This window comes from Pteronotus mesoamericanus, unplaced genomic scaffold (assembly GCF_021234165.1).
Source record: "Pteronotus mesoamericanus isolate MK-2021 breed Mesoamerican mustached bat unplaced genomic scaffold, CSHL_Meso_final scaffold_54, whole genome shotgun sequence".
In the NCBI taxonomy this organism is placed as follows: domain Eukaryota; kingdom Metazoa; phylum Chordata; class Mammalia; order Chiroptera; family Mormoopidae; genus Pteronotus; species Pteronotus mesoamericanus.
In genome coordinates, this window is record NW_026555321.1 from 56,255,412 (window position 1) to 56,273,667 (window position 18,256).

Sequence of the window (18,256 nt, forward strand, 5' to 3'; positions counted from 1 at the left end):
AAATGTCTATTCAAATTCTTTTCCCATACTTAATTGGGTTATTTGTCTTTATATTGTTGAGTTACGAGTTCTCTATATGCCCTCAATAAAAATCCCTCATCAGGCCTATAATCTGACAATATTTTCTCCCATTCTGTAGACTGTATTTTCACTTTCTTGAAGGTGTTCTTTGCAATACAAACTTTTAAAAAAAATTGAATTGAATTTATTGGGATGGCATTGGTTAATAAAATTATATGAAGCACAAGCTTTTAAATTTTTAATAAAATCCAATTTACCTATTTTTTCTTTTGTTATTTGTTCTTTTGGTGTTATACCTAAGAAACTACTGCCTAATCTAAAATTATGAAGATTTACTCCTATGTTTTCTTCTAAGAGTTTTATAGTTTTTATTCTTACTCTTAGGTCTATGATTCATTTTGAGTTAATTTTTGTAGATGGTGTGAGGAAGGGGGCCAACTTCATTCTTTTGTGTGTGGAGAAAATCAACTGTTGAATGAATTTTCACTGAAGTTACAATATGTCACGCATATACACAGAAAGATCTTCATTCAACAAATATATGCAGCAAAAACAATATTTTGAGATACGAACTAATAATTTTTCTTCCTCCGTTTTTCCCTTTCCTTCCAAACATTCAAGAACATAGTAGGCTCCAGGATTCCTTGCCTAGGGGAGGTTTATGGCAAAGTAGCTTCCTGACTTTTGTTTTCTCACACTCCTAAACTATAGGACTACAGATTCTCAGGGGAATTGACCAATTATATTATCTGGAAAAACAAAGAAGAAGTGGTTTCCCTCTCTGCAAGAATAGATAGGGAATCCCCAGAAATAGAGGCAGGAGGAGGAGGATAAAAAGGTCCTGAGAGAGAGAGGATCTGCACCCAATTTCCTAGACATACTGCCAAGAGGAGTAGCAGTGGGTGTAGCTCAGCATAGGCACCTTGGCCGAGATTCTCAACCCTTAGTCTGGCATGAGGCAGCTAAGAATCACTAAACCATAATGGTTTATAAGGTCAGGAACAATATGGCAAACAACTGACCAAACATCAGTTGTGTGGTCATCAGATGGGATGCCCCCACTATCCCCACACTGGCATACCCTGAATGTTTGTATATTATGCAGTGTAGGCACTATCCTGGAATTATGTCATATCCTGAAGAAGCAAGGGGCCATGATGAAATCCAAGAACCACAAAGGTTATATTTTTTCCCCCACCAGGAAGATGAGATGGTAACTCAAAGTGAGAAATTAGGTTTCTAGGAGGAGTTATATTTCTTGCATGCATTATTTTATGGACTGACATTCATACCTGCCACACAAATATTAAGAACCTACTACATACAGGACATCCTGCCAGGCTAATTTTGAGTGGGAAAGAGAACAGTCATGGTTAGTCAAGGTATTTACAGTCTGGTAAGAGCAAATGTGAATGATGGTAGTGGCTATGAAATACACACCATTTGTGTGCATATCTTATGCTACACTCTGGTTCACGTTTAATGGAATCTTTCTCACAACAGGCCTCTTACGCTCAGAGAAGGCAAGGGACTTGCCTAAGGATGCGCACTAGTAATTGGGAGGCCTCAGATATGTACCAAGGTACACCTAACTCCAAGCCCATTTTCATTCTTGAAGTAATGACTCCCTTCCACAAAGAGGCCAATTTGAGTGCTGGCCTTTGATAACCCAGAATCCATTGGACCTAGACTTTGATTCATTTTTCTGAGGTGGCATAGGCTTAAGTCAAACCAATCTTCTCTAACTTGGTGTTCAATGCACCCATTGGCAGAAGACTGGCCAGGAATCTGAGGCTGGACAGGAGACATTGGCCAAACTGACTCCCATGATGTTGGGGCTCATGGTCTTGCTGTATCAAGGAGTGTCAACTAGTTCCTCTGAACAGTCAGGATTTTTATTACCATTCACAGCATCTTTATGTCCAGCAAAGAAGTGTCATATCAAGTTTGGGGAAAAGATCTCACCTTTTCTATTTATGTGCAAAAGGAAAAATTTGGTTACATGCAAAATGGAAATTTTTCTTATAGGGAAAAAAATCTCATAGAGCTGTTTTGCCTTGAGGTGCAGGCACTTAACTGGGTGCCTAAGAAACTACTTTAAATTCTTATCTGAAGCTTCCTAGCAACAATAAAAGGAAAATAAATTGATTTTGGCAATGAAATATTAATAGTTTTTCCTTAAGTATTAATCTACTGAACAAATGTTGAGCATGAAAGAACAGGCATATAAATGCTCTGAAAGCCATGATTTACACATTTTCTACTGCTGCTTCTGCTATTTGATCCTTGATAAATGACTAAACCAAATTTCAAATCTCAAAGAGAAACACACTGAACCACGGAGAGAAGTAAAAAGCACAGAGAAATCTAACATGTAAGGTACTACTGTCTCTTCTTTTGTGTCCTTGTCTAAGGAATAACTCTCTCCCCATCTGGGATTGTATAACCATTTAACTTGCATTTTCTCATATACAAACTGGACTTAACAGCTGAGGGCCCTCAGAAACCAGTTAGTCCCATGCCCCATTTTGTAAATGAGATTCCAAGGGGTTAAGTGACTTGTCTGATGCCATGTGTTCATTAGCACACATAGTATTATTATTTCAATTAAGCAGGAAGGCAACTGACCTAGGAGTGAGAAGATCTAGCTTCTACTTGCCATTCAGTCATTAATGAGTCACTCTGTTTATAAAATGCAAGTGTTAGATTACATGGATTTTTAAAATCCTTCCCTCTTTGAAGGCACTATAATTTTGTGAATATGAACATCAGTAGTTTTTGTTTGTTTTTAGACACTTAATAACTTTCTTTGCAGTTATGACAAAGCAGCAATATGTATGGAGTTGTGAATGTGGGCTCCAGGGCCAGATGTCTGCCTTGTAATTCTAGTTCTCATTTACTAGTGGTGAAAGAAGCATGAACAAAGTACTTAATCTAATTGCCTCATCTGCAAAATGGAGATTGTGCCTATCTACTACACATGGCAGTTTACAATGATTAAATGAAATAGCACATGTCAAGGATTCAGCACAGTGCGTAGCACATACAAAGAGCTCAGCAAATGGAGACTGCCATTAGTATTATCATAAAGGAACTAGAGTCAGGGTCGTTTTTGGGTTATAAGCAGGCATCCCTACCTTTGGGCCGAAGCAACCCAAGTGCTGAGGTCTGCATCAAGGCAGAATTTCATTCACTATGGCTATGTGTCTTTCCTCTTAAAAAAGAAAGAAACCATTTCCCAACCTCCCTTCCTGAGTGGTAGCCAATGTCATTTAAGTGTTTGTTAAAATGCAGGACTTCTTAAAATCTCTCCAGAGGGTGCCTACTTGGATGGCAGGAACATTTCTGATCTTCCCTTCTTTTCCTTCTTTTTGCCTGGAATGCAGAAGCAATGGCTGGGGTGCCAGCAGCCTACTGATCATGTGGGAAGGGCTATAGATTTTCAGAGACTGAATCCTTGACCCAACAGTTCAAAGCCAGCAATCACTGACCTCCAGACTTCTATTTCATGAGAAAAACTGATGTACATTTTTAGCTTCTATTAGAAAAGTGCTATCCTAACCAAAATATCCTGCAAAATGGATTTCTCTTTCTCTCTCTCTCTCTTTTTTTTTTTTTTTGCAGACCTGCCTGGTCAGCCACTATCCCTAGCCACTTAGAGGTGCTAAGTCAGATTGCTATTGGCTGTCACCTACATTTCTGCAAAATATCCACACTGTCCTCAAGGTCCTTGCTACTCAAAGTATGGCTTGTGGACAAGCAGCATTAGTGTTACTGCTGGTAACTCAGTAACTGTTACTGAGGTACTTGTGAGAAATGCAGAAATCTCTGTACCCATTCCAGGCCTACTGAACCAGAATCTGCATTTCCAGGCAGTGATTTCTGTGCACTCTGAAGTTGGAGGCTCTAGACTGCACTTCCAGGCTCTGCTGTCATTCCTCTTGAAGAGTACTGCCAAGATAATCTTTCTGTTGCACAGCTCTAATCATGCCACTCTCCTCAAGAAAGCTTCAGGGCTCCTCCTACCTACAGACTAAAGTTTAGATTCCTTAAGCCCGATGACCCAGGCCTCCTATTATCTTGTGTTGTCCTGCAAATGCCCATCAAAGTGCTTGCCATGTGTATAGTAGGTAGACAATAAACAATGTTCTATTCCTTAATTCTGGCTTTACTATGCTAGGAATTTGGGATACAGTGGTACAAAAAACAGACATGGTCCCTTGTCTTTATGGAACTTGGAGACTAGTTGGAAAAATAAGTTTGAAAAGAATTTAGAATGTGTGATGATAAATTAAAAGTGCTATGAAAATGAATGGGCAGTGATACAGAATAAGACAGACTGGTCAGAATGGCCCAGAGGATGGGAGCTGCGGGGCTTGACCAGGAAGAGAGAGAAGCACGTGCAAAGACTTACGAGAATTAGGTTTGTCTGAAGCCCAGAATAGGGGCTGCCCTTTCGGGCTTACCCAGAAAACAGATACCTTGGGAGGAAACTGTCATAGGGTTCACCTTCCAAGTCACTTAAGAGAAAAGGCTCAATTGCTTTTCCCTGACTTTCGTCTTCACTGGGACCACAGGTGAGGCAGAGATCTTGGCCTGCTGCACAGTTGCTGTGAATCCAACCCTGGAAATCAGACCTAGTGAAATACAAATCCTAGCTCCATTGCTCACCGGTTCTCAACTCCCTTGACCTCCAAGCTTCTGCTTCCGCAGTACAAAGTGGGGTTAAGATTAAAACCAACTTAGTAGTTATTGTGAATACTGAGCCCAGACGACGCTGGTAAAGCTCCCAGAACACTGTCAGCCCACATCAATGCTCCTCTGAACGTTTACGGTTACATTATGATTATTCCTACCGTTAATTATTATTAGCTTTCGGGCAGAAAGCTCATCCCAGGTATTCCTGCGCCGCTGAGGCCTCCCGACCCTGCCACTCCAAGCATCATCCCCCGCCCCGCGTGACCCCACACCGCGGGCGCCGCCGCCGGACCCCGTTACCTGGGGCCAAACACGGCTTGTCACCACCTGGTGTCCTGAGCCCTGCCTCCCTCCCGGACCCGCAGCTGCCGCGGCGGCAGCCCCAGCCCAGCCCGGCCAGGGTGGCGGCCACGCGGCGCGCTCCGGCGGAGGGGAGGGGGCTCCACGGCAGCGACGGCGGCGGCGGCGGCGGCGGGGGGCAGAGCCAAGAGGAGCGCTGCAGCAGCGGAGGAGGAGGAAAAGGATGCTGGGGACTGCGGGCGGCCGGGCGGCCGGGAGGCCCTGCCCGCAGTGAAGCCCGCCGTGCCCTAGGTGCAGGGAGTGGCCGTCGCCTCCCGCGCGCATCATTCCCGAGATGGCGGCGGCGCGTTGGCGCGGGGAACCCAGGAGGCGCCAGCCGGGCGCAGGCTGAGCCGCGCCGGCCTGGGAACTCGCGCAGGGCCCACGCGGCAGTGGAGCCAGGGCCAGGCGGCCTGCGGAGCGGGGAGGCCAGGAACGGCCCCAGAGCGGAGCGTCTGGCCGGGGAGGCCGGGATGGCGAACGCCAGCGAGCCGGGCGGCGGTGGCGGCGAGGCGGCCACCCTGGGCATTAAGCTGGCCACGCTGAGCCTGCTGCTGTGCGTGAGCCTAGCGGGCAACGTGCTGTTCGCGCTGCTTATAGTGCGGGAGCGCAGCCTGCACCGCGCCCCGTACTACCTGCTGCTCGACCTATGCCTGGCAGACGGGCTGCGTGCGCTTGCCTGCCTCCCGGCCGTCATGCTAGCGGCGCGGCGCGCGGCGGCCGCGGCCGGGACCCCGCCGGGCGCGCTTGGCTGCAAGCTGCTCGCCTTCCTGGCCGCGCTTTTCTGCTTTCACGCCGCCTTCCTGCTGCTTGGCGTGGGCGTCACCCGCTACCTGGCCATCGCGCACCACCGCTTCTATGCCGAGCGCCTGGCCGGCTGGCCGTGCGCCGCCATGCTGGTGTGCGCCGCCTGGGCGCTGGCGCTAGCTGCGGCCTTCCCGCCGGTGCTGGATGGCGGTGGCGGCGACGAGGAGGACGCGCCGTGCGCCCTGGAGCAGCGGCCCGACGGCGCCCCCGGCGCGCTCGGCTTCCTGCTGCTGCTGGCCGCGGTCGTGGGCGCCACGCACCTCGTCTACCTCCGCCTGCTCTTCTTCATCCACGACCGCCGCAAGATGAGGCCCGCGCGTCTCGTTCCTGCCGTCAGCCACGACTGGACTTTCCACGGCCCCGGTGCCACCGGCCAGGCGGCCGCCAACTGGACGGCTGGCTTCGGCCGCGGCCCCACGCCTCCCGCACTTGTGGGCATCCGGCCCGCGGGACCCGGGCGCGGCGCGCGCCGTCTACTCGTGCTCGAGGAGTTCAAGACAGAGAAGAGGCTGTGCAAGATGTTCTACGCCATCACGCTGCTCTTTCTGCTGCTCTGGGGTCCCTACGTCGTGGCCAGTTACCTGCGGGTCTTGGTGCGGCCCGGCGCGGTACCGCAGGCCTACTTGACGGCCTCCGTGTGGCTGACCTTCGCACAGGCCGGCATCAACCCTGTTGTGTGCTTCCTCTTCAACAGGGAGCTGAGGGACTGCTTCAGGGCCCAGTTCCCTTGCTGCCAGAGCACCCAGGCCACACAGGCCACTCTCCCCTGCGACTTGAAAGGCATTGGTTTGTAAGGGCTCTCCTGCCACGCACACCCCAATCCAGCCTTTCCTTTTGTCTTGGGCACTGACGTCGTTTCTTCCCGTCTGCTCCCCTTTAAATTGTCTAAGCTGCCTTCAAAATGACTCAAAATGGATTAGCACTTGGATTGTACAGACTCGTTTTAGGGGGGGCGGGAGGTGGAGAAGGGTTTCCATTTCCACCCCCATCCCAGCTCCATTCATTTTCCTCTTAAATATATTTTCATCTTGAAGATAGGTCCTGAAGTCTTTGTATTGGTACTGCTGTCTTTTATTCCATGTTATTACTTTTGAAAATAAAGACTAAACTAAAGACTAAACTTTCTTCATGCAACGTTTCCTAAAGACCATGGCCAATTTTCTACAGAAGCTATTTTTGACAACCTCAAGTGGCATTACATTTTGCAGTGAAGAAGAGGACCCTGGGGGACTTCACAAGTTGGAAGCAGGAGAAAGGGGGAGGGAGGATTGTCTTAAGTTCCCTCTAAATTGCCAGCCATGGGATAAGTTGTGCTGCTCTCCTTTGAAAGTGTTAAAAACTTTGTTCAGTATTGAGATTGAATTTAAAGAGCAGCTATGGGAGTCACTAGCAAGGAAGTGGTTTTTTTAAAGCAGGAGCAAGATCTGTTTCTTATGTTACTTTATACTGCAAAATACAGGTCAGTGACAACTGCTCTCTGCATTATACCAATCTTGTCTGGAAACATTTCTATAAACTCTAACTTTTAAAAGTTAAAAGGTGTTTTGGTTATTAATGGTGTGGAGAAAATACAGTATTGCATGTTTTTGTATGTACTGATTGCGATTCACTGATTGGGGGGCTCTGAGAAGCAGAGTACTAAATCAAAATTGTTTAGCTATTTTTTGCCAATAAAAATTAAAATAACTTTATGAAAACAGCTTGTGCTTTGAGGAGCCCAGTTATATTCTGGCTCATGAAACTAACTTCCACTTTGAAAATTGTTCTTTTGTTCATGGTGTAAATGAATGGCATATAATAATACTCTACTTCTAGGAGATAAAGTGTTTCCTTAAAATGTTTGCTAGGTTAAGTTGTGCTGTTCTATGATGGTTATTTTAAATTAATAACAAGAACTATAATTTTCAATAATATTTCTTTGTTAGACATTGTAATCTTACATTGAAAGACTAAATTCTGCAAGTACTGTATAATTTTTGCTTATAATGCTACATTTTTATTAATGTACCTTCTGTTTTGAGGATTTCTATCTGTATTTCTCTTTGCATTATACAAATATACCAGTATTTTCACTCTGGAGTATTTTGTTACTGTTGTATGAGGCCATGACTGGTACTAATAGGCAGCAAAGTATGGTACTCATGTTCTGTTAGCTTTTTAGTGTGTGTTCTTTAGTTGACCATCAGCATATCTAAGACATTTGCAGGATTGCCAACTTAAAATGCAAGATAAAGCTCTGCAAATCTCTTTAAGGGAAAGAAGCAGAGAGAGAACGCGCGCGCGCGCGAGAGAGAGAGAGAGAGAGAGAGTGTGTGTGTGTGTGTGTGTGTGTGTATACACACCACTTTAAAACTTAAAACTGGTTTTTGTAAACATATAAACATGAACAAAATAATCATTTTAATTAAAATAATTGAAAGTAGGCATAGCAAATATGTTGAAATTTAGTTAAACATCATATAAACTATCAAATTTTCAGTCCAAGAGGGATGTCATAAGAGTATAGCCAATTTAATTTATGTCTGGTAAATGGTCAGCATTATTTCACTTTTTAAAAGTCAATCAGTCTCTACAGACAGTCTCATATTTGGAAAATATGAATAACAATTACCCTATTTCTACCAAGGTCATAAGACCAGGTAGATGTTAATCATCCAAGGGATTTCAGTTAATCTAAAGACAGAGAAGCCCTGGAACTAAATCTCTTGTTACCTAACACCCCTCACACACCCACCCAAGCGAGCCAAATTCAAAAACTAGAAGTCAGTAAGCTCATGTGGTATTCAGGATATTTAGTACCTGGGCTGGCACAGGAAGCAAGCCGCCAGAACCTAACCCCGACAACTCCAGCCTTGGACAGCAGCTCAGTGGCCCAAAGACAACCTGTTGACTCTACGTGGCCTTAAGTTCATTGGTATTTTTTCATAGGAGACTCCATAAGCCAGTGCGTCTCAAATTTTAACAGTATTACCTTACGTGCTTGTGAGGTTGAGAGAGTCTTATTAGGGAGAATGAGGGTGGAACCCAGGAAAGAGCATGTTTAACAAGCTCCCCAGATGGGTGGAGGCATACCTCCAGGCCTTCGTTCAGACAATTCACTTCAGACAACATGTGAACAAACTTGGTAATCTGGTATTGTTTTATTTTATTTGATTAGATTGGCAATTGCTAATGAGGGTTGAGTTGAAGAGTAATGAGAAACGACAGTCAACTGTGATGGAAAAGGAGAGAAGAACCATGAGAGGCAGAGGAAATGAGCTACCCAGGGAAAAAACACCCCTTGCATCTCAACAGCTTCTTGGATCAATGACTCTATTAACGTGTACTTTGATTGTTAATTATATTAATAAAAACCATCAAGAAAAGGTTAGTTGTGTTTCAGAATACTTTATCCAATGTACCAGGACAGGTATAATGTACTTGGGGAAGATTTCCATTAAGACAGTTTATTAAGGGAGTTAGTTAGCATTCCCCACCTCCAGAGTGGAAAAAAGTCACTATACTTGAGGCAATTAAAATAGATTTCTTGCATATCAATCCATGCATGTCCTGCAATGAAATTATTGGATCTAAAATGAGCACTTTGGGGTCTTTTGATACATTAAATATATTTTCCTAAAGATCATATCTGTATACATTTCCACCTGACCATATTTTTTTTTTTTTTTAGAAAAAGAAATAGCTGAAGCAAAGTGGAGAAGCGTGTAACAAATCAGTAACCGTAGTGATAAGTAACTATTCAGCCCTGCCAAATCTTGTCCCTTTGCTATATTGGTTTCTTTTTCCCTTTCTCATTTTTTCTTTCCTTTTTTTTCTTTCCTCCCTCTCTTATTCTTTCTTTCCCTTCTTCATTTTCCTGTCTTCACTTCTTTCCCACCCCCTTTTTTCTCTTTTAAAAAAAGAAATAAAATTTAATGAATCTTGGTGCATGCCATGGGCTCCTAGCTGCCTCTCTAATCATACTTTCTCCACTCCTTTCTCAACCCTGTGCCTCAGCCACTCCCAATCACTGGCAATGCCCTGAACAGGTTATACTGTGTCCACCAAACGTACCTTTGCATTTATTGTTTCATGTGCCCAAGTCTTCACTTTCTTTTTTCCAGCTCAGCTGCAGTTAACCTTACAGGGGGTGAACTCCTAGACTAAAAAGGGTGAACTAGCCCCTACAGAGAGGGGAAGATTTTCCCAGTGCAGGCCGTGCAGAATTTTCAAGGCTTCAAACTTAGTCATTAGGTTCAAGTGCCATGGTGGACTGAGTAGCAGACTTACTGTCTTAGTGTCTTTTTAAGTTGTCTGTGCACTGAAGTGGCTTGGGTTATCATGCCGTGGACCCTAAAGAGTGTTCTTTATTCACCATGAAGACATGTCACTCTGTGTGACCTGCCTCAAGATGAGTGACCTTCAGGGCTCCATCTGTAAGATGCAGAGGAGATAACCCACCCACCTTTGCATGGTTTGTTAGCTGCTTCTGGAGTAAATACAAGTAAAAGCAATCTGAGTCCAATGGGTTCTTTATGCTTTTTTTCCCCAACTTGGACAAGACTTTTGGGGTCTAGCCCAGTCGATGAAGAAGGCCTTTTTGACCTGCCTCTTCCTTCCTTTAGGGATGTTTTTGGTGAGGATGTGATGCTTGGAGCCAGAGCAGCTATCTTGCAACTATGAGAGGAGATACTGTCAATACAATAAAGATAACAGACCAAAAAGACAAAAGAGCTGGCATCTATTTTAATGAACATTATTGAACAGTTTAATCAAGCAGGCAACCTCATATCTCTAGACTTCTGGATTTAAAATAAAAACTACTATTGCTTCAGGAACTAATATTCAGGGAATCTGTCATTTGAAGCAATAATTAACTACAACATTACTTAAAACTGTTCTATCCTTTCCACTCCTTTGATAGGTATGCTTGATATTACGGATCTGTATTCACACATTTTAAAAAATTAGACTTATTTAATTTACTTTTTACAGCTATCAGATCATTCAGCCTATTAACCATTAATTAACCTGGCTCTAGAAACGTAAGATAGATATGACTTGATCTCTTAGATTGAACTAAATCTAGAAGATTAAAAAGATACCCATTACTAGACCAGTTCTGTTTAATTACACTTTATAAAACTTTATGATATCATAAATCTAGTTATAGTTATCTGGAAAACTACCTGAAAGAATCCATCCAATCAATAGTTATTGTAAGGTAAGGAGCAGCCAATTTCTCTATTGGGCGGTGCAGGGAGACACAGGGATAGGGAAACCATAAAGTGAGGCAGACATGGTGGATGACAGGAGAGGGAGCTACATAGACAGCAGGTTACCGTGAGATCAGGCATTACAACAGATGGTCTGAGAAGTACCCCACATTCACTCTGCTGACCCACCTAACCGAAAGAGGCAAGAGAAACCAAAAGGCCCGGACTCATATCCCTTCCTCCTGCTTTTCATGCTCTTTCTGACTCTTCTCCTCATTCTAGAGTCCGTTTTTAAAATGAATTCCTCTAAATGAAATAAAAGCTCATATTTTTCTCTTCAAAGTTTTCTGTTCCATTTCTGAGTGTTCAAGTGCCGGCAACGAATGTGTTCATTTTAATGAAGGAAGTTTGTTACATAAAATCTTGTTCAAGGAGAGCCAACTATTGATTAGAAATGTCAGAACTGTGTAGAAATTAAACAGGTAGCCTTCAAGAAAAGTACTCCCCTACCCTCTCTTCCTAGGAAAAGGCAGAGAGCAGGTTGACATTGCAGAAAATGGCATTTCTTGCTTTAGGTAAAGGGAAAAGAGGGGAGAAAGTCTTGGTAAGTACTCAACCCACCCTGTATCCTTGATTGCAGACACTTAAGATAAATAAAGAGCTTCAAATTTATATTTGAAAGCCTGAAGTCTTGAAGTTACTTCCCATTACACAGAGAGCACATGCAAAAATGTTTTAAATTGCAATGTGAAAGCATAAGAGCAATACTCTTATTTTTCAGTAGCATTAAGGAAACAAGTAAATTAAAGCTGTTACTACAATACTTGGTTTCTAGGAGGAATAATTTAGTCACTTCTAAATTAAGTTCTAAGTGGCCAGCCTTCTTACATGGAACACATGTAAACTGCTAGATATATTTAAAAGTTTTCCCAATGCATTAATTTTATCTGAATTATGCCAACCTGAGTAGGTTTCTAGGATAGAAATCTTTTCTCCCAGGATGTGATATTTGAGACGCACACAAGTTTTGGTTAGAACTTGTATTGGAACCTGGAGAGTGCAATAGTTTCATTTTCTTTATAATATGGACGTGCTGTGATTTCAAAAGGCTTTGAAAAGTTATTAAAGTTTTAATGCTGACTTACTACATGCCTTGTCGAAATGTTCCCTAGAGATCACAAAATTTTAAATGCACAAGATGAAAATTTTCCTTGTATTTTTCACTTAACATATTTTTCCTTCTATTTCTCCATATATGTTCTTGATATACTTCCAGAGTGTTGACAAATTTGCCACACAACACATTGATGGAACAAGATGGAGAAGAGAGGAGAGGACTTCTGTCACAGGTATTCATTCTGCAGAGTGACATAAAGAGTATAACTGTACAGTGTGTAATTCTTTTAACCCATAGCCACGATCAATTTAACTTGCATATCTGTCTTAAGGAATTATGCTATTTCTAGAATTTGATTTGCATAACTATTCTAATCCTTTGTGAGTATGGTGATATGTGGTCTGACTAAAGATTTTTTAAAATATGTAAGTTACCTTATAAGTTTTATAAGAATGTTAGAATTAAACACCTTTAGATATATACTTAAAAACTTGCCTCTTTTGAAAGAGACACAGTTATACAAAGGCATGATTTGTCTTCTGGTAATGGCATGGTACTTTTTGCTAGTTTGAAAAGCATCTTTGTTCACTCAAAGTTTGTCATCGAAAGTTTATTTTTCTTCTTCTTTTCTAGCTTCCCTTGGTGAGATTAAAATTCATTTAACCATCATAAACATCATAAGAAAAATTTACCATTTTAATGCATCTCAGTGACCTTTTTCTCTCCAAAATTTCTTAATCTGTGGGTAGGTGACATTTTTCAGATTTTGAAACAGTGGCAGCAAGAAGTGGATTTACACATTTTCTTAGTGTTTGGAACACTAATGCTCTCATGATCAAAGTTGAACCATTATTTTTTCAAGATTATTCCTCCATTTTGTTATCAGTTTCTCATTAAGACATTATTGCAGGACTGTGGCAAAGAGGAAAACTCCACTTTGGATGTTGGGACACTGATAGCTCTGAAGCCTCACTTTCCCTTTCCTTTTTGCCTCATACCTGGGCTAGCCAACCCCAGCAGGGAGGAATTCTCACCCAAGGGCCTGCTTCCTGGCCACAAAAAAGCTAAAACCAACCAAATTGCCTTACTGTTGCAACTTAGACCGACTTGCACGTGCTCTGTTCTTGCCAGAAAATCCCATGATGTGACTGATAATTTTTGCCATATCCTCTGGGTGTGTGCAGTATCATCAGTCCCAATGTCCAAACAAATTTTGGGTTGGGGGGTTGATCTCACCTTCTGCAGGACCAACCACTAAAGAGGAACACAAAAACAATGTTTTAAATATGTAAGAATGAAGTACAAAGTATAACAAAATGATGCACTTTTGAAAAGAAGAATTTCATTTGCATTGGTTAGGGTAGAATTGGAAGTGCTTTAACAGAGACCCAAAATGAGAGTGGCTTTTTTCTCTAGGGTTCTAGGTGACTGCTTCAGGGGGTTATCAAGAACAGCTCAGCTGGTGAATCAGCTCCACAGTCTTTCCCAAGTGCTTTTACTCTATGGGTGTAAAATAGCCAGATTCATTCCCATTGTTGCATCTCCCCACTGGAGAGGAAGTGGAGTGCACTTTTCTTTTAAAAAAGTGAGGCAGGTAGCTTCTGATCACATTCCATTGCTAAGAGGTCAGTTGTTTGGCCATATATAGCCAAGAGCTTCTGGTAAATGTAGTGTCTAGGTGTCTAGATGGGTGGCCATGTGCCTGGCTAAAACTACTGAGAGAGGTAGAGAAGAAGGATGGGGGTGGGGTGCAGGGAGAGAATATGAGAAGAGAGTGAATGAATTATGAAAAACAATTGAAGTCCACCAGCCATGCCTTCTATTCAATGATTTTCTCTCTCATAACTGAATCCATCAAAATTAATAGAGGATATTAACATCTGTTGCCCAAAGGTCTGAGGCTTGCAGACAACCTTCAAATCCCCAGAAACCAATCACAATATCATAGTTAACAACATTCTTCTGTATGTCTTTTACTTTGAGTAGCAAATATTTTCTTTTAAAAAATTTATACAGGGCAAACATGCAGTCTTATGAACATCTGGGCCTGCAATACTTTGTTTCTCCATTCAAACCCAAAGTGATTTCAAAAATGTGTTTTAAGAGTAAGTGTTTAAGAATTCAGGTTAATCAGTGAAAGGACTGTGGCAACATCTAAGCAGAGAGCTATCATTGAAAGAAAAAGGGGGTTGATGTCATTGCTCACAAACAAGGTTGCCACTGTCTTTCTCAGAGTGGATAGTGGTTAGTGGAGTTTATGTAGAAGAGACCAAACTGATTTGCTTCAAGACAATAATACAATATACCAACGATATATCATAGAACTCTACACTTGAAACCTATACTACTTTATTAACCAATGTCATCCCAATAAATTCAATCAAGTTAAAAAAGACAATAAGGAGGGGGAGGATGGTGTAGAGGTACAGTAAGACTGGCATTGTGTCAATAGCTATTGATAAGATACTGGATGATGAGTGTATGAGGTTCCTTACAGTACTTCACTTTTATGTTTAAAAATTTCCATACTAAAAGTTTTATTGGTTTTCTTTATAAAAGAATGAACCAAGTAAGCTCATGCTAGCATCAATCTTGTCTATAGGGAACACGTCTGTTCTCAGACACACTGAGAAAACTCAATTTGTGAAACTTCTCAACAGTTATTCAAATCTAACTTAATAAAACACAACTTTCTCCAACTTTTCTTGTAAAGTATTTGAGTTTCTGCAACAAAAATATTTTTCACGTATCATATTTTAATCAAGATGATAAAAATTTGGATTTAAATAATGTGAAAATTTGCTTAGAAATACACTCTAAAAATGTGAAACCTTTCATTTATGATTGATGTTATTTTATCTGAGCCTTTTTCCCCTCAGGTTTTTGTTTTGTTTTTTTTTTAACAGGGCAGACCAGCTAGTTTATTCATACTGAATCTAAACCTTAGATCTCTGGCTTAACAATAACATAAGAAACTTCTAAAGACAGTAAATTTTATGTTAACTCAGGTGGTTTAAATCATTCATAGAAATTCCAATATTCTGGGCTGGGAACTATAGCATGACAAATGTTCCATCCAGTTACAAAATCACATTTCCTTTTCCTTGGCCACCAAATCTTAAACAGATGTGGAAAAAGCACTCTTTCACAAGGGCTTTTACCACGTACCCACTGCTACCAGTCAAGTAATTATAGTTTCTTAATCTCCCAGGAACACTTCTACGTGAATGGGATTTTTCTTTGACCAGCTTGCCTTGGTGGGTATTTAAGAACTCAGCGAGTAGGTTTAAAGAATGAAGATTAACTGAGATGCCAAGTAAAGTTTTTATTGCAAGCACAGTGAGCAGAAGGTCTCACAAAGTGGCTGCCAGTTCTACTGTTTACATCTCTCTGACAACCTTTCATTGGTTTAAAGCATATTAGTTGGCTTCTTGCTATCAGGTGTACATCATTCTGCCATGTGGGACATTTTTTGGTGAATATAGAAGTAATATTCCGGGTAGGCTGACAGGTCCTCAATGGTTACATCATCCACATAGACGCGAGCTTGCTCAGAACAGGAGCGGGGAGAACCAGAGTTCTGGTGTGAAGCGACTGAGAGTAGTCCTCAAGCATTGATCTCCATTCTGGGGCCAAGGGAGGGACGTTCTGTAGGCCTGAAAAGGAATACACCTCCATATCATGCCACCTCTTACACTGGCACTCCTTGCCTAGGCATACACATGGCTGGCCCTGGGTTAGCTTGGAAACAGATTGAAAGTCAAAGAGATCATTGGCCTTGAGACTTGCTTGGGAGGCCGGAGTAGCCTCAGAGGAGTCTTCCTTTGTATTCTCTGATGGCAGCCTTGGGACAGAAGTTCTCAAAGACTCAACAACGGCCCCCGTGTGATTAGTATCGAGAGGAGAGCATTCTCCTGCGCTAAAGTCTTCAGGGGTAAATACTCAGGCCACTGCTGCTGTAAGCAGAGTCAGTCTGGCTTTTGTGCTTGAGCTGGCCGCTGGAGGAAGAGCCTATTGTCCTGCAATGTATAAACTTTGCAGGATGAAGGACAGGAGACTTAGAATATCGACGACGCTAGGTTCTCATTGCTCCTCGTGAAGACTTCTTGTAGAACCATGCCAACTGTCTTTAGATGCACATGTGGTTTTAGGTTTGATATTGTCTGCTGCTGTTCTGACTGATGCTGTGACACTGAGGCCTTCTCCAACAGACAGAGATGCTATGGACCCCGATGCGTCCACTCTTAATTTCTTGAAAGCAGTTTGTAGACTCTCCTCCTCTCCATCCTTGGCTTCAGATTTCATTGTGAAAGTTTTTACTCTACTATGGATGTTCCCGCTAATACTGGTAGCAGCTGGGGCACTCCGGTTACCCAGTGCTGTCAGTTCAGATCGTCTGTCTGGATTGTGGTGCCTGACTGACCCGGATCCAAACCCAAGGAGCGGGCAGCCTGCGCCTCCAGTGTCGCACTCTTCCTCAAGTTTTAAAGAGTGACTTAATATAAACTTTTTTCCTTGAAAGACAGTAAACTACTGAGCTGACATATAACTCATATTTCTTTGACCATGCAAAGTTTACCACCAAATGTTTACTTGGCAACTACTTCAGATGCAAAATGATAGTTTAATTTTGTTTTTTCATTTTTAGGATACTGGTTTTGTAAAATCTCATTTGGATTCTTTTTTAAAATCTTGTTGTTTCAAATTTTGTTTGATACCGAAACAAAAAAATGTATCATTAAATAATGTCGAGCAGGCAGAAGATATCTTCAGACTGAACCAGTGGTTCTCAAGGGGGTATAATTTACCCCCACTTGTACACCCCAAGGGGCATTTGGCAATTTCTAGAGACATTTCTGGTTGTCACAACTTGGGGGAACTACTTCAATCTACCAGATAGGGTCAGCAGAGCTGCTAAACATCCTCTAATGCATAATGCGGTGCCCCACCCCAACAAAATTATCCAGAAAGACTGGAGACTGAGAAAGGCTAGACTACAGTGAGAGATTGCCTGGCGGTGGTTGCCACAGCTGCCACTCCATGGAGCAAGACATCCATTGCTTTGCCTTGCCGGCACAGCCACGCTCATAGGGAAAGCCCACATGAACACCAGGATGCCCTCTCAGGATATACATAATAGAGGTTAGCCTGTGCATTTTACCAACAGAAATCATGCTCCACCATGATATTCTTCTTCCTTGCTTTCCATCTTTTGTGACATATACACATTTTATTGAACTGCTTACCAGTCTGAGTTATTCAATTATAATCTGCTGCAGTATGGGACTTTCTGAAGTAGTCTCCTGATTTGTGAGGCCAGTAAAGCAGAATAAAATTCTCAGATGTAGGGGAAAGAGGGATTGGGAGAGGGGAGCATTTACTTGGGTGGTTGGAAGATGAGTCACCTGGGAGGAGGCATCTGGAAGAAATGAGAGGTCATGAAACAAGGACCTACTCATCCTTGAATACGCTCCTCACATGAGCATGTAACTGCAACTAAAATTCTCAAGTGGGAATTTGAGAATTCCCTTCTGTGAGCTTCCATCTAGGAATGGTGGTGGGACAAAGAGAAAGCATTCATTTATGCTTAAGGGTCATTGAAACTTTTGAGAGTGGCAAGACAAGACAAAGACATTTAGCTACCCTCTTGACTTCTAATTTAACCAGAAAGGCGTTTCATAGTATCACAGGAAAACAGTAGCCTGTCAGTGGCTCTCAGCTGTTGGTGCACCTTGTGACTAAATGAGCACCTTTAAAAAGTCTCAACACCCAGGTTTCACCCCAGGCAAGTCATGTCACAGTCTCTGAGGGCTGGAGATGGAGAAATGGGAACAGGACTTAAGAAAAGCATGTTAATGGCATCTCTAAGTTTGGGAGATGGGTACACTGAAAGAACCCTTTCTTTAGTAGGGGGGCAGTCGGGGATACTAAACTTTATTTAAGGATTATGTTGTTAAGGATTGACATCTCTGGGTTTTGCTAAAAATACTAGAATACAGTTCTTTTTAATGCAAGGAATACTGAGGATTGACAAATTAGGGGGAAGATATCAGAATGTGAAAGAAATATTTATTCTGAG

At 42.4% G+C, this 18,256-nt stretch overlaps 1 protein-coding gene and 1 pseudogene across 1 annotated transcript; one reads left to right on the top strand and one right to left on the bottom strand.

The window, feature by feature from the left end:
• Positions 1–5,531: 5,531 nt before the first annotated feature.
• GPR27 (G protein-coupled receptor 27) lies at positions 5,532–6,800 on the top strand. The gene has a single exon (XM_054595225.1). It carries the CDS (start codon positions 5,532–5,534, stop codon positions 6,657–6,659), a length of 1,128 nt encoding a protein of 375 aa, XP_054451200.1. The 3' UTR covers positions 6,660–6,800.
• An 8,825-nt stretch (positions 6,801–15,625) lies between these two features.
• LOC129088031 (oxidative stress-responsive serine-rich protein 1-like) lies at positions 15,626–16,526 on the bottom strand (annotated as a pseudogene).
• Between the last annotated feature and the right edge of the window lie 1,730 nt (positions 16,527–18,256).